The sequence below is a fragment of the Drosophila sechellia genome, chromosome 3L (assembly GCF_004382195.2).
Source record: "Drosophila sechellia strain sech25 chromosome 3L, ASM438219v1, whole genome shotgun sequence".
Classification (NCBI taxonomy): Eukaryota; Metazoa; Arthropoda; class Insecta; order Diptera; family Drosophilidae; genus Drosophila; species Drosophila sechellia.
In genome coordinates this window covers 5878338-5889388 of record NC_045951.1, presented here as the reverse complement: position 1 = coordinate 5889388, position 11051 = coordinate 5878338, and the positions used below count along the sequence as shown (strand labels likewise).

Here is an 11051-nt window from a genome sequence, read left to right as displayed (position 1 = left end):
TGGGGGGGCGGTCGTAAAAGTTGCCAGGGCAGCCACAAAGTATAAAAAATTGACTTCAATTAAAGTGCCATAGTTGCCTGTATAAACAGCACACGGAAAAATGAAAAGCGCAAAACGAGAGAGCCGAAAGGATAATGATAATTACGGCCAGTCATGGCGAGGGGCTGGGAAAATCGGGGGAGGGGCGGGTAGGTACTTTGGTTCCGACTGCTGAATGAGACTGCAAAGTTTTTGTGTTTATTTTATGCTCGTGCAAAAAAGGAGACCAGAAAAACACGATGAAAGTTTCAATGTAGTGCGGCTGATAAAGAGGTAAAAAAAAAGGACACCCGGCTGGCGGAAAATGCATCCCAACTGGGTGGCTATATGGCAGCTACGTACGATTACGAGGACGTTAAACAAATAAGCAAAGGGCAATGTGTAAAACCAGCACACAGGACACAGAGGCAAATGAAGAAGCCAAATGTGGAGCGCGCATCATTGACACACACACAGTTACACACCTTTACGGGCAAAGACTCATTCAGGACACACGACTGGGATCAAAATTATAGAAGTGCTTGTCACATTACATCATTTAAATGCGATAAGAAACAAACTAAGAGTGATTTTTTAACCTACTGAACAAGTGATATTCTCCTAAAACACAAATCAAAAATAAAAAAATCCCTTAAGGTGAAGTGTCTATTGTCGTAAGGATAAGATATCACAATTGAAGATCTTTATTCGTTATTAAATTTTTTGTTAAAATTTTGACCATCAATAAAGAAATGAAGAGTCAAAACACTGCTGGGCTTCTGTCGTCTTTTGCTGCCGCTTCTGGTGCTGATTCGGAATCAGAATCTGCTCCTGGTTCTGCATCTGCTTCCTTGCTGTCCAAAATGAATGACTCGCCAGCGGGCCAAGTTCCCCGCTCCGTCTTTAGCCCTTTTCGCCCCATGGTGCAGGGGCGCCACCCCCTGCAACCAAACAACCACCCAAACCACCCACTGGGGGACTCTACTTGTTGAGGAGTGACAGACCCACTCACTTGCCCGCTCGTCCGCTCACCAACTCACTCACTCACTCGCACACCGAATGAATGAATGACTGACTGACTGACTTTCCTACCCTCAAGGTTCATCGTCAGTCCGTCAGTCACTCAAACTCGCATTTCATTCCATTTCCATTTCATTCACTTTGCCCGCTGCCCAAAACAGCCTTGTCTCGTCTTTCCTTTCGCTGCTTCTTTTTGTTTCAGTGTAGTTTCCGTTGGTTGTAGTAAATTTTTCTCATTTCGCTTTTTGTTGGAGTGATTTTCATACCCGGTATTAATAGAGCAGACGGGTATACTGCATTGTATCGCCATAAGGGGAAAGACAATTTTTCTTAAGTATATTCCATTACTAATATAAAATTTTTTTTTTCAGAATGCGAAAGGTTGCTAAAATTTTAATAATAATGTGGAATAACGTAGTCTAAATAGCGATATAGTGTTTAAACTCCTGGAAGTAGGCAACACTTTACCAGGTATCTCAAAGTCGACTTGTCTCACTTTCCGGTTTCTACTTCTATTTGCGCTGTTGCTGTTTTGAGTGTTCCACTGCTCGCGTATTTGTGTGAGTGCTTTGAGTACGGCAAATGAAGAAAAACCAACTCACACTGGCACAGCGAATGAGAGAGGCATAGAATGAACTAGCGGTAAATGCATGAACAACGCCGGCTTGCCTGTCATGAAATTTGTATTTGTATCTCAGCGGCTGTTGCTGCCCTCGTTCCCTGCCTTTCTGCCGCTCTCTCTCCTTTCACTCTCTCTCCCTGTTACACTCACCCCCGCCCGGCCACTACACCACTTCTTCTTCTTCTTCTGCTTCCACGCTCTGCTCTGCGTCTCGTGCTCATTTTCCGTTGTACTTTTTCGATGCAGTCGCCTCGTGGATTTCATTCCCTCTGCGCACTTCGAACCGATCGCTCGTATCGCTCCCGGGTCTCAAAATCCGAGTACGGATTCGAATTCGAAACGAACCCATAACCGAAACTCAACACTCGCCGGACTTCGACTGCAATTCAAATACCATTCACGCGCTAAGTTATTGAACACTTTTGAAGGGCGCATAAAGTTCTTGAAATTACGACTTTAGCATATTGTGCTTGTGTTTAAAGAGCAAAGTGTAAACAAATCCGAAGAGTTATCTTCACATCATAAGAAAATGGGTCGCCTGTTCCAATACAATCGATTTGGCGCCACGGATGGCATCAACAAAAACACCAACAAAAAGGATACTCAGCAAAAGAACAAGATGGTAAGATTCAGATACAATGCGAGTCTTGAGATCCCTCAAGTTGCAAGCACCTTAAAGAACAGTTATGTATTTTAGTTGGGATTTAAGACTTTGTGGGTCCATAAGGCAGGCTAGTAAAAGATTATGTTCAATCAATTATAAATAAATAAATGCGCAGTATTCCCATCTGTTAAAGATGCATAAACACACTTTAGAATCCTTTTAAGTTCCATGAGAAAGTTCTCTATAAATATCTATGCCCTTGATGACTCAAGCTGATCTTTGTAGAATCTAACAGTCTATGCACATTTCACACTCCTCACACACCATCGAAATACCTCTATGGACAACCCACGCACACTTAGCACTATGTACAGTGAACTCCCCGCCACGTCGACCGGCGGAGGGGCGGAAACGGGGGCATGGCCGTATTCAAAACACGAACGACAACAATTAAAATGATTTAGTGTCACAGATACCACGAACAACAACTCGGCCACACAAAGCAAATACAACAAGAACAACGACAGCGCAGCATAATAAACTCGACTGTCGACGTAAATCAGTGGAACACTAAATCACATAGGGCCAAATAAATATGATTTGCATAAAAACTAAATCAAAGCATCTATATGCAAACAGAGGGCGTTCGAAGAGGGTGGCGATAGTAGGCGACCTAAGCCGAGCGTAAATCTGAATTCAAATAAATAAAATTGTAAATGCAGCCTGATTTCTGGCGATAAGTAGAGCAAACAGGAACGCGAAGCCCGATGCGGGAATTGAAATCAAAACATATGTTGGGCCCATAAAGATAGTGATTGATTTGATTTGACAAAATGCATTTCTATATGCAAACAAGGCGCATATGTTATTTGTTTTTGATTCCAGATAAGCGCTAACTAGGCTTTATCGTCTAGCCGCGATGACCGAAAGGCGATAGGCCCTATGGCGATAGCTTAATTAAGACAAACTGCCTTTTCAGCTACCTGAATGCAAAGTCAACTTTTCTTCAAGACCGCAGCTACTTTGCTTCACTAATCTGCTTATTTGACTTGGCATCCGTAGATGCTGCACACACACTCACAGATACAATAGCGCATTCATAACAATGCTCCGACATCTGAGCAGCATTTATCAAAATATTTGTCTAAAAGAACCACGACGAGGAGAGCAGAGAGAAAAGTTTGTAATTTTAAACTGAATGACAGTTTGCGTTTTGCCCCCGCCTCCTTTTATGCCGACCTTTGCATTTTTCATCCAGTCATTTTTCACTGGAATTGACACCCATCGCCTTCTGTATCTCGTCTCTTTGGGTTCTCTTTGTTTTGATCTATGAAAATCTATCTTCTTCGCCTCGCATTCAATTTTAGGTGTAGGTGTTGGCTGTTTTGGCTCCCAAAAGGATTGTCTTTTGAAACGGGAAGTCTGGGTGTGGCCGCAACGGGAGTTGTTTTACCAAGAAGACTCGAAGTCCACAAAAGACTTCTTCAGGCTGAAAAGTGCAGGAATGCGCCCTCTTATATCCCTTAGATCTCCGAGCATAAATCGCTCGACACCTCCCCGAAAACCCCACCGCATCCGTTATCAAAATCTATTACCAGACACACTCTGTTTACAGAGCCAACTGGCTGTGCTGACAACCGATTTCAATTAGCCGGTTCGCAACAGATAAAATACATCTCCTATTCTATCTCGCGCGGGTCAAAGATACAAAACGGAATCGTCACGAACTGCAGCACCGACCAATTCACATATCGAGAGGGACCAGAACTAATAAAATTGTCACACAACTGTCGGCTGTGTCGGAGTTGACCATATGCCATCCGTTTGGGGCGAACGGCAACCATATTGCTAGATTAAAATCGGAGACAATTAAGTCGGAGATGATAAAATCGACTTTGCAGCGGGTTTATTAAACTGAACTGCGCTCGAGGGGCTTACTCTGCCAAAGTGTTTATGAACAAGAGATTATTCGTTGGATAAGCGTTTGATTACATTTCATTAGGCAGGCACTTTTTAATAAATTAATCAAAGGGAAACTTTTTCAAACTCATTTCATATTCCGCTTCAAGTATAATGAACATTTATCAGAGCAGTATCATGGACCCATCTTCATCTGATATAATTTTAAATAAAGCGCAGAGAATGTGAAAAATATTTAAATAGAAGAAAAGCAGCATCCATCACACAAATAATAGTATACAGATAGACATTTGATTAATTAATTTTATAATTTAAGCCTAATGATGTTTAAAATTTTGTTGTAAAATATGCATCAGTAGCTAAACTTTCATATTTAATATGGGCATGCAAATACCACAGTTTATGAATTTGGAAAATTAAAAAATCAGCTTCCGCATAAACTTTCCCGAACAGACAATGGTTTCAAGCGATTTGTGCTGGGGAAATCGGGCTGAAAGCATTTTCCTCCTCGTGTGGCTTATGGTGCCATGCTCTGGTGCCTTCAACGCCCTGCCTAAGTGGATTTCCTCGACTGCCGAGATCCCGCGATGGGCCTCATAATTCTCGATGAGATGCAGCTAAAATTAAATCAACTGCTGGCGACGATTAGCAGCAATGAGCTGAGGCATTTAAATTCTAAGGCATTTTAATGCACTTTTCCCGAAGAACTCGCCTCTGGACTCCCTTTCAAGGGCAGTGATTAATGTTTATTTGGATGCTCGTGTTCTACACATGTATCTACATGCAGACTCTTTGATTTTTCGGGGGCCCCTGGAGAGGAAACGCTAAGGATAGAAAATTAATTGCACATCTTTTAAGTGCATTTAATTAGGAATTTCGAAGCAGACGCCTTGTTAACAATGCCCCAAGATTTATTGGGGAAACTGCAATCTGCAGGCTGCGCAAATTGATGAGCATAATTAAATAGCCGGCGACTGCATTCGACTTGCATGCATTGTAATTTATGCTCCATATTTTGCCCAACTACTACGAATGGCCCCGTCGCTTTGAGTAAACAACAATTTCACTTATTTTCATGCCGTCTGCCGCCTCGACCATCAACTGTCTGCATTGTTATTTTTACGCTCGACTCAATATAAATTTTCGCCCCTCTTCGTTTTGCTCGCCACATGCCACGCCATGAAAATGTAATGCAAATATGCAAAAAAGCTTTCAACGGTATCCGAGCCGCCCAACCCAACTCAATACCTCTTCTTTGTCAGCTCCTAGCCCCCTGATCCGACCAAACTCCGCTGGCTACAAATAGTTTTTGGTTTTGGCTTAGTCTGGCCATCAACCGGCAACAGAGAACGGAGTACTGAGTGCCGAGTACCGAGAAGCTAGCCAACATCATCGTTATCACCAGTCCCGTTGTCTGTGTTTGAGTTTCATATGGCTTCCCACCAAGGATTTGTGTGCATTAGACGACTAGACTCGGGGAAAACTATTTGCAAGCCCAGTTACTAGACTTTCCACACACAAGGGCCGACGTATTGGAGTGGTAGAAAAAGTTGTCAGAGTCTCTAATTAAATTGTTCACCATCTCTCAAAGTGATAAAGTCCAAGAGTTCATTGCCTGCTTGTGCTCTTAAAAATATAAAAAACTTGAGATTCATCTCTTGAAAAACCCACGCAGCCCCAAAGCGATGTGCCCATAAAACGCAATTAAAATTTCAACAATTTTCATTTGCATTTAATAAAACATCAAAATGGTTTTTAAACACGCATAAAACAAACGGCTGAAAAGAAACAGCTTAATTCGATTCACATTTCAATAAATTTTTATATGACCCAATTTTTTACACCTATAAAAAAATGCCACAGAAAAAAAAACGATACAAAGGGAGGCCCATAAAAAAGCCAATGCCACACGCCACATGTGTCTAAACAAAGGATTTTCCAGCCAAAGGCAAAGCTAATTGTAATAAAAAATTTACAAAACATACCAAAAAGCTGAAACTATAAACATTTTTCCTGACATATAAAACTAAATTAGTGAGAAAATCATTTTACGAGCCCCAAAAATGAACTCGTTAAACCAACTAAAAGAAAAACCAACCAACTAACTGAAAACCCGAATTTGTTCGTTCATAGTTGAGGGGAGTGGGGGGAGAAATGTGTGCGGGACGTGTTTTAAAAAATGTCATAAACTACTCGTAAGTCCATGTATCTCTGACATTTTGAAAGCCCCGACACGTGTGTCCGTGCTGGGATCACTTTGAGATTCTTTTGGTGTGGCATAAAACTGTCAAATTAGCTGGAACTAAAAGCGAGATGACTACAGAGTATTCAGAAACGCACGACTAATGGCCCGGAGCCAAATGAAATATTACTAATTTCGATAGGAAAATGTCTGAAGGAATTTTCGAAAATTTCATTGATACACTTGGTGCAGCATTTTTGAAATGGGTGTTATTTTTAAGGGGGGTGGCAACTGGAATGGGAGGAGTTTTGTTTTGGCAGCACAGCTGCTTTGGCAATTGCCCAATTTGTGAGCGGATAAGTAGCCGGTTAGTCGGTTATTGCGGTTGCAATTTAAAAGCCACCAGTTTGCCAGTGGAAACCACTTCCGAAGGTGGAAAGTTGTGGGCTGCTTGAGTGGCAGGGTGGTTTTGTTTTGTTTTGTTCAAGACCCTTCAGCAGCTGCTTGATTTTCCAGGGAGAGCTCAAAAATTCAGGCATATGTCGGTGGGACCTCGAGTGGCGCACAAAGGAAACATTTCAATAAATTCATCGACTCACTCCGGGCACTTCAACTAATTTCTGTACCCCCGCTATCTAAATGCACAATAAATGAAAATTTAACAACTGTTTTTATAAGACGTGAAGGGCGAAGACCAAAGGGTCCTCTACCTCTACCTTCTTGTCCGTCAGCTGTCGAAGGTGCCTCGATTCGGTTACCTGAGTTTTTATTGTAACACATTTTGATTACGAAAATATGCTAACACCTCGCAGGCCAAACAAAAGAGCTCTTTGACCAAGAATGGAATGGAAAGCCGGCCCGGGGCGCTGTTTCATCATCAATTAGAGCTCAACCTTTCCGCAGGCCAGGATCGGAATATAAAACCAATTGGGTCGGGCAGGGGATAGACCTATGATTATTGCATTAGCACGAACACCATCAAAGATGAACAGGGCCAGCACGCCAACACCTTTGGGCCACTACTGTGTGCTGGATTTTATTTCGATCCCAATTTTCTTTGGGCTCTATTATCATTGAAATTACCGCAGTGTTCCCCTTTCTTTTGCTTGACTCGGACTCGGACTGGCCTTGCATAAATTAAAACTCATGTAGCTGGCAAGAATCGTAGCCATTAAACGCTTGTTGGCCCATTGTGTTTGATTTAAGCCGATAAAAGGTACACTTTTGAGGCATTTCACGCCGCTTTTACCCCACAGCCAACAAAAAAAAAAAACAACTTTCAACAGATTTATGCGCTGCGTGGCCACATCAAAGAAAACTCTTTTGGCCATGGCTCGTTGGCCAGGAATTAATGGTCAACTGGCCAAGATGTAGCAACAGTTTTTTGGGGGCCTCTTCATGTTTGTTCATATAAACAAGATATTGGAAATGCAAATCAATGGCGATGGCCTGCAACGGAAGTTCTACGTCTGCACTTCCTTTGTTTGCGTTCCCAAACCTCTAATTTATTGAATGTGTTGAATTATAAAGCCCCCCAGCCACTCCCAATCGAATTCAATTTCGTAATCCCACTTCGAGCTCTACCTGGTCGTCGGATTTCCATTGTGTCCTGCACTCCTTTTCAATCGATTGCTCATTACTTTGCCATTTTTCCTTTGAGTGTGTGTGCGTGCCGAAGAGTACAATGAATTTTCGGTTCACAATGCACAAAAGCGAGGGGTGCATCTGAAGGGAGAAGAATGCTATTGCACTTGGAATTACGGGAAAGCTAAGAGGTCGAGGTGGTGGCATCCAAATCCATAATCATTCTTCCGATTCAGAGGACATTATAAGCCATCTTCATACTCAGACGTGTACTTAGTTTCATTACCAGAAATTACTCTATAAATTATCTAAATATCAGGACAATTAAAACGCTTTTCAAACACCGACTAAAGTGTTGAGTTCTCCCACGTAAAGGTGAGAACTATTTAAACATTTTTAAAGCGAAAGTAGGTGTTGAAAAAAAAGGAACCCACTAGCAACCCTCCGCAGGCGCTGCATATGAATATTTTATAAGCGAAATGAAAGGCAAACACGAGCAGGGAAAACAACGGACTGGCAAATTGTACAACAATGAACAAGTAAAGCAAGCGCATTACAAGGATATCACAGCAGCAGTGACCCAAAAGCATTAGCAAAGCAGTTCATGGGGTTTTCGGAAGGGAATGGGAACGAAAATAGGACTGAGACTGGGTTTGGCCTAACAAAGGCGAAAGCAGAACAAAGCCAGGATAATGGGATGGCAGTGTGTGTTATCTGCGTGGTTGTTGCATAAGAGCGTCCTTCGAGTGAAATGGGAAACCCCGACGTAGATAAGATTTATAGGGACAGTCCAAACACTTTTTCTACAAATTTCCTGACCATAACTAACAAAAAAAAATCCATCTTGTTTGTTCTCGCCCGACAGCTACGCAATGCCATCAAATGTCCTGGCTACTCGGACATCTATGGTCAGTACAATAAGGAGTCGTCCTTCGAGAAGTGCAATGAATGGAGCAACAAGCTGCAATTCCCAGCCGCCGGAGAAATGGATAAACAGGAACCGATCCAGAGTCGCACGCACAAGGTCTACGACAGCATGAAGAGTTTTCTGCAGCGCAAACTCTTTGCGCAACCCTCGCATAAAGAACAGATCTTAAACGAAGAACCCACAAGCGACTATGATGAGGTGTGTATTGTTTATGGTGTATTTATATTAATAACTAGTCTATAATTAGCAAACTAGGAATCCCTTTCTGAGGGGTATATGTAAATTAATATTTTGATATGCGGAACCTTTTGGGCTCAATATTGTGGTTAACCCAAAAAAGGTTTTCATAAGTGATATCAAGACTAGAAAAACCCTTTCTTTTGAATGGTATTTTAATTGGCTTTTCACCTTTCTTTTAGCAGGACCTTCTCGACTCCTCGTACCACGCCGACGCGGAAGAAGAGGAGGAGGAACGCGATGCGGACTGCAGCTGCAGCTCCACCGACAGTAGCACCACCAGCAGCAGCAGCCCAACCACGCCCAAACGATCGCCCCAAAAGTCCCTGCTGTCCCTCAACTGCTGGCAGAGCAGTCAGCCGAGCAGTGACTCCAATCCCGAAGAGGAGCAGGAGGAGGACGCAGAAGAGGACTCCGACGCAGGGATCTCCGATTGCTGTCAACTCTTAGCTGAGAATTCCCCCAACACCATGAGCAAACGCCGTCGAGCAGCACCTCTCTTCACCAGATACATCAGCGCCAACCAGAACTCCGACGATGATGAAGACGAGGAGCCGGAGCTCCTGTCGTGTCCCTGGTATCAGCCCAGGATCACGGCCAAGGCAGCTTTGGAGCACCTGCAGCAAGCCACACCTGGAAGCTTTCTTCTGCGACGCAGTACGCCGCGACATTTCGAACTGGTTCTGCGACTCGAGAGGAGCAACAAGGTTAAGACCTATCCCGTGCAATCCACCCGGAACCAGATGTACCGCCTGAAGGGAGCAAAGAAGCAGTTCACCAGCCTCAAAGCCCTGATCACCCACCATTCCGTGATGGCCGAACAACTGCCATTGGTATTGGATATGCCCAGGGAGCGTCATGTGGTGAAGCCCTCATCAGTGCGCTATGCAGATGACTTCGAGCCACTGGAGTCCCTGCAGTTACTCGGCATCCTGAGGAGTCTGCAGGCCAAAGGCATCGAGCTATAGAAAATAATTATTAATCGGGGTTTCATGGGGCGGGGCAAGTAATATCGAACTGCAAAGGGAACGATAGGTGAAAGTAATTAGGAATTTGTTTTGTTCTATGCATAAGTACATGTGATATAGTTTACGGAATTCGGGCTGAGCAACCCTCGAATTTAGTTAGGCCTACCAACTAATTGAAATATTTTGTATCCGACATAGGCTAAGTTTTCTATTGTGAAAGTGTAATATGAATAAAAATCAAACAATGGCATTCAGCAAAAACGCAACCCTCGAGAGTTTAATGTATCCACGCCCCGGCAATCGAGGCGCTTCCTGTTCTCCCCCGGCCGCCAGGAACCCTCCTCCATGGATGAGGGTTGGCCAGAGAACGCTTCACTTACATGTGATTAGCGATTCGAGTGGCTCTCATTAATTTTTCAAGTGCGGCTCGTGGAGCTCTCGACGCAATTCAACCGGCAACATGTTGCTGGCAACATTTTAGTGGCATGAATAATTAGAGCCACTATATTAGCTACAACATTCAGGGGGATTCCCATCTGCGTTGCAAGGTGTCGACGTCGCACGCAACTGAATAACTTATGTGCACTTAGTCAGATTTTTACATGGCACTTTAAATGTTTTATTGTTACAAAATTGAATATTTTTTTCACACTGAAATTGTGATTGAAATCAAGTTATTGGTACTTATTCTGTTGTTTATACATTTCAGCAAATATAATACATGACTTTAACATTAGATACATTTTCTACACATGAATTCTACACTCCAATAAACTGTAGGCCCATAAAAGTATGCTACGGTTTCATTGCATCTCCGAATTATGCTGTATCCTAAAAGCAGATAGCAGATAAAGGAAAAAAGAATAAAATTGCAGAGAACGAACTAAAGAAATTCAATAAATCTGTAATTGTCATGGGCTTAATAAAACTATTTGACAACATTGCCAACAATCCCCAATGTCGGCACT

The 11051-nt window shown here is 42.9% G+C and overlaps 1 protein-coding gene across 2 annotated transcripts; it reads left to right on the top strand.

The window, feature by feature from the left end:
- The first annotated feature begins 1918 nt into the window (after nt 1-1918).
- Nucleotides 1919-10349, top strand: LOC6610946. Of its 2 annotated transcripts, none has more exons than XM_002035467.2 (3): nt 1919-2282; nt 8816-9076; nt 9301-10349. In XM_002035467.2, the coding sequence occupies exons 1-3, from the start codon at nt 2190-2192 to the stop codon at nt 10081-10083; spliced, it is 1137 nt and encodes a 378-aa protein (XP_002035503.1). In that variant the 5' UTR covers nt 1919-2189; the 3' UTR covers nt 10084-10349. The 2 variants fall into 2 exon arrangements, with proteins under 2 accessions (XP_002035503.1, XP_032575031.1); XM_032719140.1 differs by having other exon boundaries at nt 9298-10349.
- Nucleotides 10350-11051: the final 702 nt, after the last annotated feature.

Bases quoted from the DNA above. Each gene is read 5' to 3' on its own strand.
- LOC6610946 (XM_032719140.1), top strand. From the start codon at position 2,190: ATGGGTCGCCTGTTCCAATACAATCGATTTGGCGCCACGGATGGCATC. The intron at 2,283-8,815 runs GTAAGATTCAGA...CTCGCCCGACAG, and splicing joins CTCAGCAAAAGAACAAGATG to CTACGCAATGCCATCAAATG. The intron at 9,077-9,297 runs GTGTGTATTGTT...CCTTTCTTTTAG, and splicing joins CCACAAGCGACTATGATGAG to CAGGACCTTCTCGACTCCTC.